The sequence below is a fragment of the Bufo bufo genome, chromosome 8, assembly GCF_905171765.1.
Source record: "Bufo bufo chromosome 8, aBufBuf1.1, whole genome shotgun sequence".
Lineage (NCBI taxonomy): Eukaryota > Metazoa > Chordata > Amphibia > Anura > Bufonidae > Bufo > Bufo bufo.
Window position 1 is genome coordinate 186,135,694 of NC_053396.1, and position 23,398 is coordinate 186,159,091.

At 45.0% G+C, this 23,398-nt stretch overlaps 1 protein-coding gene across 2 annotated transcripts in view; it reads right to left on the reverse strand.

The window, feature by feature from the left end:
- LOC121009424 (cytochrome P450 2G1-like) overlaps positions 1–23,398 on the reverse strand; it is a 172,138-nt gene that overhangs the window by 12,398 nt on the left and 136,342 nt on the right. For both annotated transcript variants that reach the window (XM_040442535.1, XM_040442534.1), the window contains exon 8: positions 8,330–8,517. In XM_040442535.1, the coding sequence (XP_040298469.1) occupies positions 8,330–8,517 (188 nt within the window). The remainder of the gene's footprint in view (positions 1–8,329; positions 8,518–23,398) is intronic.

Consider the following 23,398-nt stretch of genomic DNA (forward strand, 5'->3'; position numbering starts at 1 on the left):
CAGGGGGAAATCGGCCTGGGTACACACGAGTGGACGGGGATACGGTGCCATCAATAACAAGATGGTGCTTTGTCCACAGAGCTCCAGTTATCCTAACCTAGTAGGGTGGCCATCCTTATCTGTTGGTGCAGAGGGACACGCTCCTCTGAAGGTAGGATGTTCAGACACCAGTGTTGGGATGACGAGGGGTCCTGTGAGATAAAGGGCAGCTCAATGCCTTTCTCTACCCATGGGTCAAAGGTATTGGTGCTGGAAATTCACATTAATTGCACTGTTAGGGGAGAAATTTCCCTGGGAGCGCCTGGTATTTTCTTCTGCCATAGGTGTGATTTTATATGGAGCGGAAGAAAAACCCAGGAGACGCCACAGAAGAGACCAGCTATTCCCCCTGACACTGTTGTGAAGCTCCAGAGGATCCCACTGGATTTTGGCAACTAAGCGACCTCTGCCTAGAGGTGTTCTAGAGAAGACTGTGCCACAATCCAGCGGGAGCATTATTTAAGGCTCTGGAGGAAGACTTGGGAGACGTTCGGGTGGAAGAACTTATCACTTGTTTCACCCAGTGAAACTTCTTCTGGTTCTGGTCATCGTAATCGGAGGGTCAAGGGACTTACTAACCAAATACATCAGAACCAGACAGAACTTTACAGAACTATCCGGAGGAGGAGGCTCAGGACATAACTCCAACTTTGTCCTGTAGCCAAATATTTTATGGACACTTTGTTTCCTATGAGGGTTCGGGACGTATAACATGTACTACCCTGAAACCCCATAGCACATTGTATTGTATATATATTGATTATGTTTGTTGGTTGATTGTGTACCTATAGACACTCTAGGTACAAATGTGTGACAGCCTATTACCCAGGGAAACTCGCCCAACGCATTGCGGTGAGTTATAATTTGGCTGTACACATTTGCATCCTATAGTCGTTTCCCATTGACACAGGGGTCTGCGACCTACCTGTGTCTTTGGAGGTGTAGAGATATGCCAAGTTGCATGAGTCTCTATGGGTGCACACATTTAATGGAATTTGGTGGTGTTGGGAGGGATGTGACATGTATTTTGTGTGAATGGGGATAAGGTTAGGTCACGATAGGGACAGGCATCATTCATTTGCCACCTTGAACCCTGGAACGGTGAAGTTCTTAAGGGAAGGGCTGGAGGTGTATTGTGGCAGAGGTGTTCTCCGCAGTAGAATTTAGGTACTGTGACATCGCCGCTTCTGACCTGCCTTGTAAAGACCTATTAATCTGTCCACGGGAGAACCGCACCCATCAAAATGGAAACAGATGTTGGACGAAAGTGGTGATTGAAGAAAGTTGGGACGGAGGTTGTGAGGGTGAACCCGCTCCAGATTCCTTGGAGGCGGGCCATACCTGAAGATCGGCAGAACTACCAAGACTGTGGGGGTGTGGTCACTCCAAAGTGGGGGGTGGCCAACACTAAAAGTCTGTTAAAGAAAGGCCAGTTAAAGACTGCAAAGAGTGAACCCGCTCCAGATTTGGGGGGGACGACAACAACTGAAGATCGGCAATTACCGAGAGACTGTGGGGGTGTGGTCACTCCAAAGTGGGGGTGGCCGACACTAAAAGACTGTTAAAGAGACTGGGTGTGTGGTATCCTAAAGATGTCAAGAAGAAGACGGTGTATCCTGTGGACGGAGGAGTAGGTTACGGTGAAGGGCAGGTCAGAGGAAGAGGGATGTCTAAGTACCTAAAGATCAGTGTGCACTACAGTTCTTCCTGAACTTCCACCAAAGACGGGGTTGAAGGGGGGCAAATATATCTCAACCCGTTCCCCCATTATATTGTCGTATTATATTCCGACAACAGGGGGATTGTTGAGGAACGGTTGAGATGTATGCATATATATCCATGCATGCCTGCAAACACATGCGGGCATGTATGGTATATATGTGCATACATTGGCCATAGCATCATGGGACGATGTGCGCAAATGTGCCCAGCATCTGCGCACGTCTGTCCCTAGTGATCCCCAGGGGCTCATGGTGGCCCCTGTGGGAAATATGTGCCTCCTTATGATGAAGGGGCTTGTGCCCCCTTATGATGTAGGGGCTTGTGCCCCCTTATAATGTAGGGGCTTGTGCCCCCTTATATAATAATGTGCCCCTCATTATCTGTGCCCCCTTATATATATGAATATCCCCTTATATAATCCCACTTAGAATGTATTAATGTATACATGTGTATGGATGTGCCCCAAGCATCAATACACATGTATATTATATATATTCCCCCCCCCCTCCTACAACTGAAACCAGGTGCATCGGTGTGAATGTGCCCCAAGCATTCGCACCGATGCAATCTGGCTAATTGCATCAGAATGACCGGACAAGGGTCCGGTCATCCTGATGGATACAAAGAGCTCAGATTCAACAGAATCTGAGCCCTTTGTTGTAATTATCCCCAGCGCCGCTGGAGATAATTACACATGATAGAAGAAGGGGAGAAGCCTCTCCTCCTTCTATTATGTGCATTCCGACAGTGCGATTACTATCGCACTGTCCGGAATGCGAGGTGCAGCAGGCGGGAGATCAAAGGCTTCTCCCGCCTGTCTGCAGCGCGTCCCCGATGTGCTGGCCGGCGCAGTGACGTCATATCACTGCGCCGGCCCACGTGGATGATGGGGGCGCGCGCGCGCCCCCTGGTGGCGCGGAGTGCGGGCCGCCGGGGGATAAATATCCGGCGGCCCCGGCACTCTGGAGTCTTCATCTGGGCCCCCACCTGGAAGAGGAGCGCGTCCTGTGCTCCGGGAGTCAGGGCCTCCCACGTGGCAGCTGTTCGGTCCCCCCCCTGAAGATGAGCACTGGGATAGAGAACCCCTGCCTGCCTGTTGCCCAGCAGAGCGCTGTGCTCTGCGCTCAGGAGTACCCCCTGCATGCCGGAGTGGAGACCGCATCCTGCGACACAGAACCCCTCTGATCCCCGACAACTACCCCTCACAGCACCTCCAGGAAGGACGCAGGCAGCAAGGAGCTGAACTGAGCTCTGAACAGCCGGCTGTACGGACGGAGCAATCAGCCCCCCCCCCCCTCTGGAATGCCGGCTGGCTAAGTATCACTTCCTGATTAACCCCTGTCCTGCTGCCCTCTGCACAGAACCCCTGATATGCTGTCCTGCCTCAGCATGAACCCCTGCTGAGACCTCTGGCAGACCTCTTCAGTAACCCCCTCACTGCCAGTCCCCTGTTAACCCCTGGTGGCCACAACCCCCCCCCCCCCCCCTTACTGTAACTCCAGCAGCATTGCGTTCTGTGCTCTGTTGAGCATTCCCCTGCTAACCCTTTACCCTGCCCTGCTAAGTTCCCCTGGTTAACCCCTGGATTAGCCTGGTTCCCTGCCTTGGTTGTCCCTTCTCTGTAGAGCATGCCTCTGCTCTGCAAACAATCCTTTTAACCCTTCGTCGTACCCCGTAGGGACAGTGAATAGTCAGGTGGGGTGGACTGTAATATACTTGTATGTGTGAATTGTCTAGTTAGTTTATGGGTGGAATATGGGAATGTGTTAGTGTAGTTAGAACCGTATTAGTGTGTTGTTTACATATTGCTGTGTGCTGCTATAAATATATATATCTATTCCATTGATATAGATATATATAATTATAAGCAAATATTAGACTGTTATAGTGTGTTAATAAACACCGTTATATTTATACCCTTTTGTGTAGCGTGTACTTGTTAGCGGTAGCAAGTTAGTAAGGCGCATGCAGCTAGCATAGCGATCAGTGTAGAGCATAGCGAAAGTATTGTTATTATATAAAGGCATAAATGGGCGGGGTTATCACTAGATGGCTCCTCCCATTTATGAATATTAATTATCGACATTTGCATAAATATTGATGATTAATATTCCCCCCTTTACAGTGGTTTCTTCAGTTGACAGGTGAAAAAAAATGCTCATTGGAGACTCAAGACTTAAGTGCTGCACCTGCCCCCCCCCTCTAGAATTCATGGCAGTGGAGCGTAAGTGCAGGGGGTCCCCCTGGTCAGAACTTCATGAGGACTGGCGATGGCATACATAGGCAGCGACCATCCAACTACATAGGATAGTAGTTTGAGTTTTTCATCCCTCTCAGCAGGTTTAAAAAAGGCCACGTCTCCTGACCCCTGGCCAGACAGATTTATCAGCATCTTCTCCAGGACATAATGGAGTGGAATTACATCATTCATCTTATATTCCTGGTGACTGACAAATAAAATGGCCTCCTCAAAGGGCCTGAGCAAACAGCAGTTGTCACGCATGAGCTGCCACTGGCAAACATGAAGTTACACAGGGGAGTACTCTTGTCCTCCTGCATCATCAAGAAATCATTCACGGCATTCCTTTACTTATATAGTCAATCCATCATGAGCAGGGTGGAGTTCCAATGTGTGGAAATGTTTAATATGAGGCGATGTTTGGGAACACCATTCTGCCTTTGCAGCTCAAGGAGGCCGTGTTTTGCAGGGTAAGAGTGGCTAAGGTGCATTCACAGTTTTTTGGACATTTTCAAGACGACTTGCAGTTAGGTGGAAGACTTCAGGAACCAGTTTGCAACCATATTAAAGACGTGGAAGGATGGGAAGGAAATGCAGCTCCCTTCTGCTGAGGTGGTGGAGCCCTAACTGCTGGAGAAGGGGTGGGTTCTGCTGGGAGATGAGTCAGACTTTACTGCTACATTAGCACCATGGTATTCCTAGACCACTTTATGGTGACACTCCATGTGTTGACGCAGGGCTGTGGTGCCAATATTGGCAACCTGGCCACACTTCACCTTCTGCCCACAGATCCTACATACAGCCATGCCAACGTCCTCCGACAACTTGATGAAAAATTCCCACACAGGCGAAAATGGCATTTTACCCCCACCACTGCATGATGACTGCCTGCCTCTTTGAAGCCATGCACTGCTAGGTAGGCTCCTGAGTAGTAGACGGTCTACCTCAGGCATGTTTGGCTTCAAATTTCACACAGCTGCCACCCTGCTGGCTCATGGCCACGCTTGCACTTGTCTGGCTCAGCAGAACGCTGCCACCCTGCCGCTGTCTCACTGGCAAGCTGCCATCCTTGCCCCATGATGATGATGATGAAACCCCCTCTTCACCCTGCTCCCATGTGCGATCGGCTACATCATCATCCACTACTGTCTGCTTATCACTTATGTCACCCTCACCAGTCTTATGGTCGCTCGCAACACCTGCTCCCACGCGACTCTAATCATTGCTACTTGCATGCCTACAGGAGGAAGCAGTGGACCTCACCTCCAAATCTAGCTGTTGACTGTCCTCACTAATTTTTGGCAGTGTCAGAGCTGGCGGCCTACATCACTTGCCTGGCAGAAGGAGCAGCAATGGAAAGAGGTAGGTTCAGGACAGGTGAGGGCACATGGCTTGTTTCTGGGCCATGCCAACTAAGTGTGGTGTCAGAGAAACCCACTGATTTCTGACAGTGGGTGTCTGATGTCAGTTGAGATGAAGTTGAAGGCCAAGTCAACCATTCAAGGAGAGCAGGACTTGTAGTCAAAACACGATCGCTGGACACTGGCTGCTCTGGCTTGTTGCTGTGGCTGCTGCTACTAGCACCCCTACTTCTGCTGCTACTTCAGCTGGCAACATTTTTGCCACTGCCCGTTCCTTCGGCACCTCTTTGTTGGACATACTGTACGGTAACAATCACTGTATAAGGAAAATAAGTTATTCAATGTGGACATCACACTAACAGTTGTATTACACAGATTATTCACACCAATATAAGAATCAAGGCGTAATAGAATTGCTTATCTAGTAAACCCTGTGGGCACCCAAATAACGGTTAGATTACACAGCTTATTTACCCCAATTTGAGAATCAAGGCCCTATGATCAGTTCACTGTAAAATGGCGGAGACAAGGCAGGATGAGGCTATTTATAGGGCTGTGACATCACAGGGGCTAGCTATCTGCTGACTGGCTGGCTGCAAAGCATTATGGGTGATCCTTCATTCCTGGGCTTCTTAATTTTACTTTGCATCTGAGAGGTTCTATGACAGGGGCGGCACTATCGCCATTTCCCATCATTGCGGCAGCTACTCACAAAGAAATTTCTTTCTGAAATTCGGTGAAGCAGCCAAATCGAGTTTTTAAGTACTTCGCTCATCACTAACTGTGACTGTAACAACATCCATGGTAGATAAAATTAAAATCTCGAAACATGCCGCCATTCATTTTTATGGCTTTTTTATTTTTTTATGTAAATTTATTTAAAAAAAGACAAATTCGGTCGACTCCAAAAATACATAGCACGCCTCTCAGCTTTACACAGCTTTAACAGAGTTTGTACGTTAAGAGGTTCGGGTTGTATTAATCGCAGAATTCTGCCATTTGTTTCTAAGGGTGTTTTTGAATTTTAAACGTAAATTTATTAAAAAAGACAAATCCCATTAACCAGAAAAATTCATGGCACACCTCTCAGTGCTGAGAGTTTCGAAACAGAGTTTGAGCAGAGCCTGTACGTTAAGCGGTTCAGGCTGTATTCATTGCAAAATTCTGCTATTCATTTCTATGGCCAATTTCTTTTTAAATGTAAATTTATTAAAAACTAGAAATCCAATCGACTCCAAAAATAGATAGCACGACTCCAGCACCGAGAGCTTTGAAACACATTTTTAACGGTCTGTATGTTAACCAGTTTGGGTAGCATTAAAGGGGTTGTCTCACCATCTCATCGCTAGGATATGCCCCCATTGTCTTATAGGTGTGGGTCCCACCGCTGGGTCCCGCACCTATATCGAGAATGGAGCGCCGCAAGTGAAGGATGGCGCACTGTGCATGAGCAGCCGCCCTCCATTAATTTTCTATGGGGTCGGCGAAAATAGCCGAGTGCTGGCTCGGCTATTTCCGTCGGCCCCATAGAAATGAATGGAAGCGGGGGTTGCGCATGCACGGTACGCTCCCATTCACTTCTATGGGGAGCCGGCTTGGAGGTGGCAGGACTGGAGTCCTCCAGCCACCCCCTTGCGGGGCTCCGTTCTCTATATAAGACAATGTGGGCATATCCTAGCGATGTGCCCCCATTATCTATGATGAGACAACCCCTTTAATTGCAGAACCCTGCTATTCATTTCTATGAGGGATTATTTTTATATTTACATATTTACTATATATATGTACAGTACAGACCAAAAGTTTGGACACACCTTCTCATTCAAAGAGTTTTCTTTATTTTCATGACTATGAAAATTGTAGATTCACAGTGAAGGCATCAAAACTATGAATTAACACATGTGGAATTATATACATAACAAACAAGTGTGAAACAACTGAAAATATGTCATATTCTAGGTTCTTTAAAGTAGCCATATTTTGCTTTGATTACTGCTTTGCACACTCTTGGCATTCTCTTGATGAGCTTCAAGAGGTAGTCCCCTGAAATGGTTTTCACTTCACAGGTGTGCCCTGTCAGGTTTAATAAGTGGGATTTCTTGCCTTATAAATGGGGTTGGGACCATCAGTTGCGTTGAGGAGAAGTCAGGTGGATACACAGCTGATAGTCCTACTGAATAGACTGTTAGAATTTGTATTATGGCAAGAAAAAAGCAGCTAAGTAAAGAAAAACGAGTGGCCATCATTACTTTAAGAAATGAAGGTCAGTCAGTCAGCCGAAAAATTGTGAAAACTTTGAAAGTAAGGGCTATTTGACCATGAAGGAGAGTGATAGGGTGCTGCGCCAGATGACCTGGCCTCCACAGTCACCGGACCTGAACCCAATCGAGATGGTTTGGGGTGAGCTGGACCGCAGAGTGAAGGCAAAAGGGCCAACAAGTGCTAAGCATCTCTGGGAACTCCTTCAAGACTGTTGGAAGACCATTTCAGGGGACTACCTCTTGAAGCTCATCAAGAGAATGCCAAGAGTGTGCAAAGCAGTAATCAAAGCAAAAGGTGGCTACTTTGAAGAACCTAGAATATGACATATTTTCAGTTGTTTCACACTTGTTTGTTATGTATATAATTCCACATGTGTTAATTCATAGTTTTGATGCCTTCATAGTCATGAAAATAAAGAAAACTCTTTGAATGAGAAGGTGTGTCCAAACTTTTGGTCTGTACTGTACATATTTTAGTAGATATTTTATATTAAAATTTTTATAAACATAAATTTATTAAAAATAACAAATCACATTGACTCCAAAAATGCATAGCACACCTCTCCGAGAGCTTCAAAATACAATTTGAGTGGAGTCTGTTCGTTAAGTGGTTCGGGTTATATTAATTGCAGAAAACGAGAAGAATATAATATAAGAAGATGAGGAATATCAATATAATGCCTTTTCAAGCACTATAGAAAGCTGACCTTGGGAATGTGGTATCCTCTAAATGTCGTGTCTTGACCAGTTGCGTGCGGAAGTCCCAAAGGTGTGATGTCAGCAAACCTCTGAATTTCATGGATAACGGCATCCGTGTAAGGCATCTGGACTCGATCTTCTACTGAAGGACATCGATTTTGGCCAATCACCTGATCCATCTCCTCGTGAATTTTTTCTTTTGGTACATAATAAAAGGTAATGGACACAAGTCAATTCTCGATTGCCCATTTTCAGAATAGAGTATATATTATTGCAGAGCCTCGTAGCATTATACTGTATAGATATAGATACATGATGCCAGGAAGGAGGTCAGTTTCAGGTGCCAACATCACCAAAGATCTACTTTTGTTCTGGAATAATCCATGTCTCATCGTAGATTAGGACTATATCTAGAGAAATTCGGGATTCCAATAGTTGACCTTCCCCCTTATGTCATGTCACACATAACGAAAGGGGGTAGGTTGTTATTGGCTGCAACTTCCCACCCCGTGATCTGCACACCAGGGAGATGCAGCGACTGCTGTGGAGGGATCCAAAAGGACACAGGCGTAGGGGACCAGGTAAGTATTCTCTGTATGAGAGGTCCGGTCATTGTGGGTGGGGTTTTCAGGTTCCAGTTCCTGTTCGTGAGAGGGCTCATCAACTATTAGAGCATCTATAAATTATATCTACTTGGAATCCGGAATTTCTCTAATTTGTGATGATAAGTTTTCAAATATTCAATTCGGCTGCTTTGCCGGACTTCAACAAGAAATTCGATTTGTAACGAAGTATGAAGTGAGGAATCGCATTCTATTGTATGCTGTGGGCGCAATGGCGTGGAACAGCGATCGCGTCACCCCTCGTCATTGAACCCCTCAGATGCCGCATTCAATGCTGATCGCAGCAGGATTTTCAGGGGTTAAAAAAAAAGTACATACTCACCTCATCCACTTGATCGCAGAGAGGCCGTCGCGGCCATTTGATTGAAGAAAATGCGGCAAATCTCGGGTGCGTTCCTGTTGTAACTGCTATTCACTAATAACTAACTGATGTCTAAAGTAATTGTCTCTTCCATTTGTGTACATCATAGGTCTAAATTTTGAAACTGAAATGAACATAATAATTTTTTTTTTTATGTATTTAGGGACACATTTATTAGGACCGGCGTTTTAGACCCATAGCTGGCGAAGGCCTCTCCATAACTTCGGCGCATCCAGCACCAGTGCTAAATGTAAGCTTCCTAGCTGTCTTACATTTAGACCTTTTTGTACACCTGAAACAGGCGTAGAAAATGGTACATGAGATGGGCCTGCCGGCCCCTCCCCTTCCCCGCCCACACCACACCCACAATTTTAGACCTGGCGTGAGCGGGGAAAAGTCGCAGATTTTACAAACTGTCATGTAGACATAAAAATACATTTCAAGTGAGCCAATCTTTTCACATGTATCTTTGTCATATCAAATGATCATTTTCATTGGATTTTTATTTTGTCCAGGGATTGTTGAGGATTAGGGTGCGTTCACACGACCATATCCATTTTTAAATATGAAAACTGGCTGTGTGCATTCCATGTTTTGCGGATCGGTACGTCCTGCCGTATGATAGAAATGCCTATTCTTGTCCACAAAATGGAAAAGAATAGGACATGTTGTAGCCTTTTTGTGAGGCGGACATGCATATTCGGACGTGCTGTCGGCATCTTTTGCAGCCCCAATGAAATGAATGGGTCTGCATCCAATCCGAAAAAAAATTGGATCGGATGTGGACCGAAAATACAGTCGCATGAATGGATCTTTATAAAAACACTAGACATTAAAGGGAATCTGTCATCTGCTTTTACCATTTTAAGCTGTCACCATCGCTATGTTTACTAAAGTACCTTATTTCCAGCAGTCTTCTTTTTTCAGTATTTTGTTTTGTCCTTTTGATATAAAAGCCCTTTTTATGATATGCTAATGAGGCTCCAAGGTGCCTAGAGGGGCGTATTTTTCCCTCTTCGGTGCCCAGTGACGCCCCCCTGCAGTGCCCAAGAACGCCTCCTGATCCTCATATAACCTCCCACAGCCCTGGCAAACGGTTCCGCCCCCTCCCCACGTCATCGTCTACCTTCTAGAAATACCCCGTCCTTCTTCCTGTCGGCGGCCAGAAATCTTGCGCAGGCACAGTACCGCCTGCGGCCTGCGCGATCATCAAGCTCCTGAGGGCAACAGCCTCAAAAGTCTCACTGGGCATGCGCCGAGCCCAGTGATGTAACCTGAGCGCTGTTGCCCTGAGGAGGTTGATGATCGCACAGGCGCAGGCCGCAGGCGGTACTGCGCCTGCGCGAGTTTTCTGGCCGCCGACAGGAAGAAGGATGGGGCATTTCTAGAAGGTAGACGATGACGTGGGGAGGGGGCGGAACCGTTAGCCGGGGCTGTGGAAGGTTATTTGAGGATCAGGAGGCGTTCTTGGGCACTGCAGGGGGGCGTCACTGGGCACCGAAGAGGGAAAAAAACGCCCCTCTGGGCACCTTGGAGCCTCATTAGCATATCATAAAAAGGGCTTTATATCAAAAGGATAAAACTAAATAAAGTAAAAAGAAGACTGCTGGAAATAAGGTACTTTAGTGAACATTGCGATGGTGACAGCTTAAAATGGTAAAAGCAGGTGACAGATTCCCTTTAAGCCCGTTATAATAACGGGCGCTAGAACAGTAGTGTATAAACATTAGTAGAAACAGTCTATATTAAATAGTAAGATAATTTAACCACATTGTATTTCTTGTTTTATTTTCTTTTGTCACACAAGAAGTCAAAAGTAAATGTCACAGCCAGACAGTTGAGAAGCTCTGACAGGAGCTTTCCAGATCCTCCTCCTTGAATTTCTTTGTTTTGGTTTAGTTCCTCATCTCGTTAGTCTATCTCAGCTGTCATGCAGTTAGACTGATTGCTGCCCTTTAAGTTCCTCCCCATAATGCAGTAGTGTGCGGCTTATACAACTTAATGGAGTGTGTGTGCATGCTGTTTCTATTTCCCAGTCATCTGCAAGATAAGTGTTGTTCCTTTATTTGTTATTTTCTGTCTGCTGGATTTTAGGAGACCCTGACTCCCTCCGTGTCTAGTGTAGGGAGCCGGTAGTAGTGTCCCCTCACTATTGTAGGGTATTCAGGTATTAGATAGCCGAGGTACGTCGATATGCACCCATCCACCTTTGGGGTGTTCGCATAGGCTGAGCAGTGAGGGAAAGTTGCAGATCTTATGCAGGGGTCTCCCTTTTGTTCCTTAGTTGTGGATCCAGTGAGTCATTGATTGTATTACATTGTCTTGTTTCCTGTACACCATCCGTGACAGTAAATTAATAATAAAAATAAAATGGAAACGTATATATCACGATACAGTAAGTATAGTTTGTAACAATCTGCAATATACAATACCTGAATCAGATATTCAGGAAAAAGGTATTTTTTAACCTCTTGAAATTTTTCTATAAAATTTCTTTATACACAACATTTCTTGTAAATATTCTATCTGAATTTGGCAACAGTTTGCCTTGTTCAGGACCATCTACAACCTTTACAACCACATCTGAAAAAATTCTAACTCTAGATAATGCAACATATAACTGACCGTGGCAGAATACTGGTTCTGGCAAGTAAATGCCAACTTTTTCTAAGGTTTGCCCCTGAGCTTTATTAATTGTCATGGCAAAGGATAATGCAACTGGAAATTGTCGTCTTCTTAAGGTAAATGGCAAATTAGTAGAGCATGGAGCTAAATCAATACGTAGAATAAAGACCATGTCCCCTTCCGCTGAACCTGTTAATACTTGAGCAATAATGAGGTTTCTTTTCAAGTCTTTAACAAAGAGGCGGGTTCCATTGCACAATCCTCTTTTAGTGTTTATATTTCTGAGGAGCATAATTATTGCTCCCTTTTTAAGGTTCAGTTTATGCCTCGGAATTCCTGTTGGAGTTAACTCATTAAGAAACTCAATAGGATAGTTCTGCATATCTTCCTCAGTTGAGTCATCAATTGAGTTTGAGCTAAGGAATGTCACAGTATCTCCTTCAGAAAATGTTTAGCACCTCTTCATTTATGCTATCAACATCAGAGTTCTTTGGGCAAAGAATACATTTTTTTGTTATCTTTGAGACCTCAGCAACTAAAATTCTTTCTCCAAAAAAGTTGTTGACAATATTTCCTGTACATAAAATTTTTGAAGGGATTTCAATTATGTCTTCAGGCAAACCGTCAATGTGTGGTGTATCACCATTGCCAACTTGGATCAACCAATTGCTGAATTCAGTATCAACTGAACGGATATTGTTTGTAAGGTTAAGTATTTGGAAGTTTTGCCACAGTTTATTATACTTTATACATGCTTCAACAATTTTGGTCTGGTCACCATGAGGAACCACTGGAAGTGTTTGCCGAAAATCTCCACCAAGTAATAAAACTTTTCCTCCAAAGGGTTTCTGGTTATCCATTATTTCTTTTAGCAGTTTGTCAACCACTGTAAGAGCAATAGACGGGGGCATTGTACACTCATCCCAAATGAGCACTGTAGATGATCTCAAATTTTCAGCATCAGCAGAATTGAGACGCATATTTGATATTGAGTTCTCAACTATCGGAACAGGTAATTTGAACTGAGAGTGGTATGTTCTTCCACCCTCAAGAAGATTGGCTGCTATACCTGTTGAGGCTACAGGGAGTGCAATGTTACCTTCTCCACGAACTGTGCTGAGAAGGGTTTTGTAAAGATACGTTTTACCACTACCTCCTGGACCATCCAAGAAAAAACAACGGTTGCAAAGGTTGTCATTTTTGCTTGCAGACAATATTTTTTCTGAAGCTCTTTTTTGTTCTCTGTTTAATGTTTTCTCAATTTCTTCAACTCTGTATTTTTGTAATTCCTTATCATACATATTCCAAAGTTGATCAGTATTTGGCATTGTGGAAGGCAATCCAAAATCTTCACAGTTTTTGCCATGTAGTACCAGAATGTTGGCTATTTCTTTAAGTGCGATATTACGACAAATTGTACAATCATCATTGTGTTGTTTGTTTGTGAACTAAATCTTCAATGAGATATTGCTCATATTTTAGAAAAAGTGCATTCATATTTTGTAATGAAGCAAAAACGCAGACATATGCAAATAATTCCCTAAGTTGTTTAGGCATTGTAAAATTGGACAGCATCTTCCAGAGTGTTCTCCCACACATCGTCATCATTAATAAGTCCTTTTCCTTTTGCAGCCTCTTGGAAAGTGCGATAGACATTACCATGTACTGTCCTCAGATCTTCAAAGGATACTGCACCAGCCACATGCAGCAATAGTAGACGCAGACAGTAACGCTCTGCATCTGATATTAAGTTGACAGAATACATTTGTCCAATAATTTTTTCTGCACCACGTTGACGCAATTTCCAACAACAATTTTGAGAGTCAAACACATAATGCAAAGGAATGTCCGAATATAATATATTCTTTGCTTCCTCTTTTTGTTGATTCAATTTGAACCAAGCTGTCAATTGAGTATCACGGTTTAAAGCTCTCTGTACCGCTGTGGTAATGTCATTTGGGTTGAAAAAAACTGATTGTTCTTCAGGCAGATGCACTGCTAATCTATGGATGGTATGGGATTGATAATGCATTTCAAACCCATGCAAACACCAAGCAAACATCAGGTGTTTATTTCATCATGATTCAAAGTACCTTGTTCTTGAATGACAACATTTGCACAATCATGACCTTTGTACACATATTTAAAAAGGTATTTGACACTTTTCACTGATGCACATACTTCCACATTAATGTGGCAATTGTACTTCAACGCTAAGTAAGGATTATATGGTACAACCCAAGAATTATCAATATTCTTTCTGTTAAGAATTATAGTTTGGCCTGTATTTCTTCTCTTGTACTTTGGATAGCCATTGCTATTAGCAATAGTTTTTTGTTGGAATTCCTTCGGAAAATCCTTACAGCATTTGTCATTTGTCATACATGGAGAATTAGGATTGAGTGCTCCACATGGTCCATGAATCATATGCTTTGTTACAATTGCATGTAAGCGAGGAGTGATTTCTATGTTAGGGATTTCAGCAGAGACAATTTTATCTATCAGTTCATTTTTTGGTTTACAGCTTTTTTTAAGAATGAGAAGTATGTGAGCATTAGAGATTTCGCGAACATAAAATTTTCCGTTTTCCGAACGGCGAACGCGAATTTTCGCAAATGTTCGTGAACGGGCGAACCGGGCGAACCGCCATAGACTTCAATAGGCAGGCGAATTTCAAGACCCACAGGGACTCTTTCTGGCCACAATAGTAATGGAAAAGTTGTTTCAAGGGGATTAACACCTGGACTGTGGCACGCCTGAGGGGGATCCATGGCAAAACTCCCATGGAAAATTACATAGTTGACGCAGAGTCGGGTTTTAATCCATAAAGGGCATAAATCACCTAACATTCCTAAATTGTTTGGAATAACATGCTTGAAAACATCAGGTATTATGTTGTATCGATCAGGTAGTGTAAGGGTTACGCCCGCTTCACAGTGACAGACCAAACTCCCCGTTTAACACACCGCAAACAACCACAAACAGTCCATTTGCACAACCGCAAACTCCCCATTTGCACAAGGTTGGATACCAAGCTAGCCATGTCCCGTTCCTTGTCCTTCAAAAAAGGAAATAGGTCAGCACTTCACCTTGTGTTGCACGCTGCACGGGAAAGGAGCAACCTCCAGTGGATACAGGTAATGAATCCCAGCAGCTGTGTCTTTTGTAAAGTAAGCTTCTTTTTATTTCATGAAAGCAAAAAGTCCTACAACCAGGACGTGTTTCGGCATGCAAGCTTTTCTCAACAGGTACACCCAAGAAAATAATTCAAACTAAATATAGGGTCTAGTACCGCCCATTAGGGACACCTCCACCCTTTTTAGAGGGTGGTGTTTTGAACAATTGTCAATCAACTAATGAAACAAAGTAAATCAAGTGAAACAAAGTAACATATGGCAGAGATTATTTTCTACCTTATTGGAGGATCTACAAGTCCTTTTCATCACAAGGCAGAGGTCTAAAGAGAATACATAAGAGGTGTATTAAACATTTATGTGAGTTTTAACCTATTTATAAAAATCTCACAAATGTGTGACCTCATAATCCCTATTCAGGCCCCTTGGGTGCAGTGTATCTAGGGTATGTATCCAAAAAGCCTCTCTTCTAAGGAGAAGCTTCTTGACATCTCCCCCTCTCCTTGGTCTCTTCACCTGTTCTAATACTAAAAATCGCAATTGCGCAATGGTGTGTTTGAATTTATCAAAATGATACGGAACTGATAACATCAGTTTACCGGTTCCGTAAACAGGTGAAGAGACCAAGGAGAGGGGGAGATGTCAAGAAGCTTCTCCTTAGAAGAGAGGCTTTTTGGATACATATCCTAGATACACTGCACCCAAGGGGCCTGAATAGGGATTATGAGGTCACACATTTGTGAGATTTTTATAAATATGTTAAAACATACATAAATGTTTAATACACCGCTTATGTATTCTCTTTAGACCTCTGCCTTGTGATGAAAAGGACTTGTAGATCCTCCAATAAGGTAGAAAATAATCTCTGCCATATGTTACTTTGTTTCACTTGATGTTACTTTGTTTCATTAGTTGATTGACAATTGTTCAAAACACCACCCTCTAAAAAGGGTGGAGACGTCCCTAATGGGCGGTACTAGACCCTATATATAGTTTGAATTATTTTCTTGGATGTGCCTGTTGAGAAAGGCTTGCATGCCGAAACGCGTCCTGGTTGTAGGACTTTTTGCTTTCATGAAATAAAAAGAAGCTAACTTTACAAAAGACTCAGCTCCTGGGATTCATTACCCGTTCCTTGTCCTCACTGACGTCTTTGAAGGTCTCTTCCTCCACCCAGCCACGTACAACACCAAGGGTCCCCGAAAGGTGACAACAAGCCCCCTGGGACGCCTGCTGTGGTTGGTCTTCCACCTCCTCAAAGCCACCTTCCTCCTCTGACTCCTCTTCTTCAGACTCCTCTCTCTGCGTTGCCGCAGGTCCAGCAATCGACAATGCCAAGGCTGCTTCTGGTGGTGATGGTGACCACAACTCTTCCTCTTCATGCTCATCTACGGCCTGATCCAGCACTCTTCGCAGGGCACGCTCCAGAAAAAACGCATATGGGATGAGGTCAATGATGTTGCCTTGGGTTTGACTGACCAGGTTTGTCACCTCCGCAAAAGGACGCATGAGCCTACAGCCATTGTGCATGAGCGTTCAGTAACGCGGCAAAAAAATACCCAGCTCCGCAGAGACTGTCCTCTTTTGTTTAAATTAAAGAAAATATGTTCTTAACAGTTTAATCTCTGTTTTGTCCCCTATCAGGGGCCAGTGTATGAAATAGATTTTAGGCACCGGGAGATGGAAAAAGATGCTTGGTCGGTCCTCTTACTTCCAATTTGGGGCACTGCGCGTGCGCCATGTAATGTACTTGCAATCCCAATATGAGTGGTATGTTAAGTAGTACTATTCCTATGAGTTTAATCCCTGTTACGTCCCATATCAGGGGACGTGTATGGAATAGATTTTAGGAACCGGGAGATGGAAAAAGATGCTTGGTCGGTCCTCTTACTTCCAATTTGGGGCACTGTGCGTGCGCCGTGTAATGTACTGTGCAATCCCAATATAAGTGGTATGTTAAGTAGTACTATTCATATCAGTTTAATCCCTGTTACGTCCCCTATCAGAAGACGTGTATGGAATAGATTTTAGGAGTGGTGTGTTAAGTAGTACTATTCCTATCAGTCTGCAAAGGGTTTATAATTCCTACTAAATCTCAGTTGGTGTTCCTGAGAGGCTGTGAACAGGTGAGCTCTTTTCACCAGTTCACATGCGGTGCTGGACGGTGGCCGTCGCTACTTTTGTGCTGTGCTGGTGGAGTAATGGGACCCAGGGCCTAGGTGGCTTTGCCGCACAGTGAGGCCGCTGTGTGGCTGCTGGGTCCTATTGCCTGCTGGAGCGGTGTGGGGGCGCGATGGTCGCCGCACGGTGCCGCGACAAAGTTAGAGTAGGTCCCCACTTTAAAGAGGCAACCTTGTCGTGGTAAGTGGGCCTATGCTCTTTGATCAAACTGTATACTAATGCCTCCTAATAGTGCATAGCAATAGATTTATAATAGTGCTGTATAGCCATGTTTTATCATGCTGAAATTTAAAACAGCTGTTATATCAAAAGCATAGTAATGAGGATGTGCGATTTAGATTCTCTCTCACATATTGTACCTTTCAGTTTAATCCCTGTTACGTCCCCAATCAGGGGACGTGTATGGAATAGATTTTAGACGACCGCAAAGGCTTTAATGATCACCTTAGAGGATCACAAAGAAAATTAATGTTTTTTCTATGCAAAATTATCCAGCCGTTCGCTTTTGGTCTGTTCACAATGAAGCAACGACCTTATCACCTGGGGTGTGCCAACATTGCCATTGCCAACACACTCATAGAGGTGGTCGCTTCATTGTGATACGCAAGCCCCTTCACCACAACAAGGTAACGATCACGAAGGGGAATTGACACATGTATGTGCCTTTTTTTTTGTTTTGTTTTTGCAGCCACAGTGCAGCACTAGAGGCCAGAAAAATTAGGCATGTACACATGCCAGAAAAATTAGGTATTGTTACCAGAAAAATTTATGTTTTCCAGGCAGAAAGTGCACTAAAACATTGCTGCTTGAACCCTAGTTGGTGGCGGATAAATCATGCAAGTCATCCGGCATGCAGAGATAAAATACAGCAGCGTGTGGACCATTTTTAGCCCAAGGCAGCTCATCTCATCACCAGGCCTTTTTTAGTCAAATGTATCGCCCACTGTCAGTCCCTTCGGGATCCATGCCTCATTCATCTTAATAAAGGTGAGGTAATCTAGACTTTTTTGACCTAGGCGACTTCTCTTCTCAGTGACAATACCTCCTGCTGCGCTGAAGGTCCTTTCTGACAGGACACTTGAAGCGGGGCAGGCCAGAAGTTCTATCGCAAATTGGGATAGCTCAGGCCACAGGTCAAGCCTGCACACCCAGTAGTCAAGGGGTTCATCGCTCCTCAGAGTGTCGATATCTGCAGTTAAGGCGAGGTAGTCTGCTACCTGTCGGTCGAGTGGTTCTCTGAGGGTGGACCCCAAAGGGCTGTGGCGATGCGTAGGACTTAAAAAGCTCTGCATGTCCTCCATCAACAACACGTCTGTAAAGCGTCCTGTCCTTGCCGGCGTGGTCGTGGTAGGAAGAGGATTACTTTCACCTCTTCCCCTGTTAGATTCCCGTTGTGCTGTGACATCACCCTTATACGCTGTGTAAAGCATACTTTTTAATTTATTTTGGAACTGCTGCATCCTTTCCGACTTCCGGTAATTCGGTAACATTACAGGCACTTTTTGCTTATACCGGGGGTCAGTAGCGTGGCCACCCAGTACAGGTCGTTCTCCTTCAGCCTTTTTATACGAGGGTCCCTCAACAGGCACGACAGCATGAAAGACCCCATTTTCAAAAGGTTGGATGCCGAGCTACTCATGTCCCGTTCCTCGTCCTCACTGATCTCACTGAAGGTCTGTTCTTCCCCCCCAGCCACCTAAAACACCACGGGTACCAGATAGGTGACAACGAGCACCCTGGGATGCCTGCTGTGGTTGGTCTTCCTCCTCCTCAAAGCCACATTCCTCCTCTGACTCCTCTTCCTCAGACTCCTCTTCCAGCGTTGCCGCAGGTCCAGCAAGCTATGCTGATACAGATGTTTCTGGTGGTGATGGTGACCACAACTCTTCCTCTTCATGCTCATCTACGGCCTGATCCAGCACTCTTCGCAGGGCACGCTCCAGGAAGAAAACAAATGGGATGATGTCGCTGATGGTGCCTTCAGTGCGACTGACTAGGTTTGTCACCTCCTCAAAAGGACGCATGAGCCTACAGGCATTGCGCATGAGCGTCCAGTAACGTGGCAAAAAAATTCCCAGCTCCGCAGAGGCTGTCCTAGCACCCCGGTCATACAAATACTCATTGACGGCTTTTTCTTGTTGGAGCAGGTGGTCGAACATTAGGAGTTTTGAATTCCAACGTGTCGGGCTGTCACAAATCAAGCGCCTCACTGGCATGTTGTTTCGCCGCTGGATATCTGAAAAGTGCGCCATGGCCGTGTAGGAATGCCTGAAATGGCCACACACCTTCCTGGCCTGCTTGAGGATGTCCTGTAAGCCTGGGTACTTATGCACAAAGCGTTGTACAATCAGATTCAACACATGTGCCATGCACGGCACATGTGTCAACTTACCCAAATTCAATGCCGCCAACAAATTGCTTCCGTTGTCACACACCACTTTGCCGATCTCCAGTTGGTGCGGAGTCAGCCACTGATCCACCTGTGCGTTCAGGGCGGACAGGAGTGCTGGTCCGGTGTGACTCTCTGCTTTCAGGCAAGTCAACCCCAAGACGGCGTGACACTGTCGTATCCGGGATGTGGAATAGCCCCTGGGGAGCTGGGGGGGTGCAGTTGATGTGGAGCAAGACGCAGCAGCAGAAGAGGACTCAGCCGAGGAGGTTATCAAAGAGGATGGAGTAGGAGGAGTAGAGGAAGTGGCAGCAGGCCTGCCTACAAGTCGTGGCGGTGTCACCAACTCCTCTGCAGAGCCACGCATTACATGCTTGGCAGCCGTCAGCAGGTTTACCCAATGCGCAGTGTAGGTGATATACCTGCCCTGACCGTGCTTTTCAGACCAGGTATCAGTGGTCAGATGGACCCTTGCCCCAACCTTGTGTGCCAGACATGCCATGACTTCCTTTTGCACAATCGAGTACAGGTTGGGGATTGCCTTTTGTGCAAAGAAATTTCGGCCGGGTACCTTCCACTGCGGTGTCCCAATAGCTACTAATTTTTTGAAGGCCTCAGACTCCACCAGCTTGTATGGTAAAAGCTGGCGGGCTAAGAGTTTCGACAAGACAGCTGTCAGATGCCGGGCAAGGGGGTGACTTTGTGACATTGGCTTTTACGCTCAAACATGTCCTTGACAGACACCTGACTGTGGGCAGATGAGCAGGAACTGCTCAAGGCGAGAGACAGAGTGGCGGATGGTTGAGAGGGGGCAAGGAGGACAGCAGTGGTTGACGTGGCTGAAGATGCTGGACCAGGAGGAGGATGGCGGCTTTGAGTTTGTGTGCTGCTTGTACTCATGTGTTGATCCCATAGGCGGTTGTGATTTGAGATCATGTGCAAAGCAGTTGTACCTAGGTGGGTGTTGGACTTCCCACGACTCAGTTACTTTTGGCACAGGTTGCAAATGGTATCGCTGTTGTCAGAGGCAGACACACAAAAAAAATGCCACACTGCTGAGCTCTGCAATGACGGCATTCTGGTGGTGGCAACAGCATGCGTTGATTGGCGTGCTGTCTGGCTGACGCCGGGTGCCGATGCATGCTGTCTGACTGTGCCACAAGCTCCTTGCGACGACCTCCCCCTGCTTCCAACTCGTCTCCTCCTCCTCTCTGTCTCCCCATCTGAACTTTCCCCCTGTTCTTCTTCTCTTCGAGCGGGCACCCACGTGACATCCACGGACACATTGTCATCATCAACCGCTTCACTTGTATCTGACAACTCAGCAAAGGAAGCAGCAGCGGATACAACATCATCATCATCACACCGTACGTCCGTACGTGTGTAATGCTGCCTGACTGAGACATATCCCTGTTATCTACATCCTCTGGCAATAATGGTTGCGCATCACTCATTTCTTCCAACTGATGTGTAAATAACTCCTCTGACAGATCAAGTGAAGCAGCTGTGGTGCTAGTGTTGGTGGTGGTGGCGGCAGGCGGGCGAGTGGTAACTTGAGAGGTGCCCAAAGCTGAGCTGGAGGAGGATGGTGCGTCAAGGTTCCGAGCGGAAGCTGTTGAAGGTTGTCCTGTGTTAGCCAGTCAACTATGTCCTCTGAACTTTTCGAGTTCAGGGTACATGGCCTCTGAACACTGGGCATTATTCTATGGCCAAAGGGAATCACAGCACCACGACCACAACGGCCCCTGCGGGGTGGCCTGCCTCTGCCTGTCATTTTTTTTAGATTAGTTTAGTTGTACTATGCGTGCAAGCTACTGGGACACCAGATATGAGTGGCACTGTGCACTGGCAGAAGTTGGCAGAGTAGACGCTGTAGGCCTGACACACAAGCTTGCAGACAACTAACTGCTATTCAATATATTACAGTCAAAATTATTTTATTTTTTTTAATGTAATCTACTGTGACACCAGATAGGAGTTGCGCTGGTGACACTATGCACTTGCAGGGCCTGAAACACACAGGCGTGCCGGCAACTGACTGCTTTTGTTTTACAGTCAAAATTGTTTTTTTTTTTTAAATGTAATCTACTGTGATACCAGATAGGAGATGCGCTGGTGACACTATGCATTTGCAGGGCCTGAAACACACACGCGTGCAGGCAACTGCCTGCTATTATATTACAGTCAAAAAAGTTTTTGTTTTTTTTTAAATGCAAACTACTGTGACACCAGATATGAGTGGTGGCACTGGGCAAGTGGGCACAGTATACGCTGTGAGCCTGACACACACGCTGGCAGGCAACTGCAATTAGATTACACAGAAAAAAAAGCAGGCTGATGTACTAGCCCTAAAAAGGGCTTTTTGGGGTGCTGTCAGGACACTGTCCTTACAGCAGAGATCAGATGAGTCCTTCAGGACTGCAGTGGACACTGAATACACTAGCCTAGCTATCGATTTCCTTATTAAATCAGCAGCAGCTACACTGTCCCTCCTCTCACTAAGAATGCAGCTTCCAAATGAATCTAAAATGGATGCTGTCCAGGAGGTGGGAGGGTCGGGGAGGGAGGGTCTGCTGCTGATTGGCTGGAATGTGTCTGCTGACTGTGAGGTACAGGGTCAAAGTTTACTCAATGATGACGAATAGGGGGCGGACTGAACATCGCATATGTTCGCCCGCTGCGGCGAACGCGAAAAAAGCGATGTTCGCCGGGAACTGTTCGCCGGCGAATAGTTCGGGACATCTCTAGTGAGCATGTGGTAAACCTCTCTTTTGAAATTCTATCACATAGATCATTGCTTTTGGGACTCCAAAAATATGTTTTTTTACTGATGTCATCAATTAGAGCTTTGAGTTTTAGGTGAAATACTCTTGCAACTAAATGTGGTTGTCCATCAACAGTTTGTCCATGTTGTAGGTTATGTACAATCTCTTCCCATTTGGGATTGCATGTCATTGTAATAAAAAGATCTGGTTTTCCATATTTTCTGACAATTGCCATAGCATCTTGATAATTTTGTTGCATGTTTCTGGGGCTCCCTGCAAATGAAGAAGGCAAAATATACATTTTCCCAGGACTCAGGCCTGCTTCATTGGCTTCATTAAACAAATGATCCATTAATCCAGAGTATTTTTCAACACGCAATTTAGGCTGATTTTAAAGTATATAATTGAGTCTGTTGGCTTCTGTTTTTACATATGCATCAACTATATATTGCTGTGTAAGGCGGCCTGCATTTAAAAAGAGATTAAAATCCTCTCCAATGGAAAGACGGTAACCGTAGTATTGCATTTGAGTGACTCTAACTCTAGGATTGTGTGACTGGTTTGGTAAATTTAATAAAGCTTGTGGTCTGTTTTGCAATGGAACTTCAATTCCCCAGCTTTGATCCCCATAGGGGAATAACAATGGATAAACCATGGGTTCCAAATTAGGATCAAGGACACTAATTTTTTGTGTTTTTTATTTTTATTTGTATAATCTTCACTTGGTTTGCAGTGTATAAGATCTCTTTTAAGTGGTGGTTCTCCATCATCATTTTGAAAAATAAAAGCAACCTCATTATATTTTGATGCGTTATAGCGCCTTTGGTCATTTTTGCGATCTTGTACTATTGTCATGGACACTTCCTTAATAACATTGTCATTTTTGGTGGCATTCTCTTCATATTCTTTTTCAACTTGGTACAACATTTTGCAGGCCTCGGCAAAAGGATTGAATTGTGCCATAAATGTACTTAATGTTTGCATAAGCTCTGTATTTAT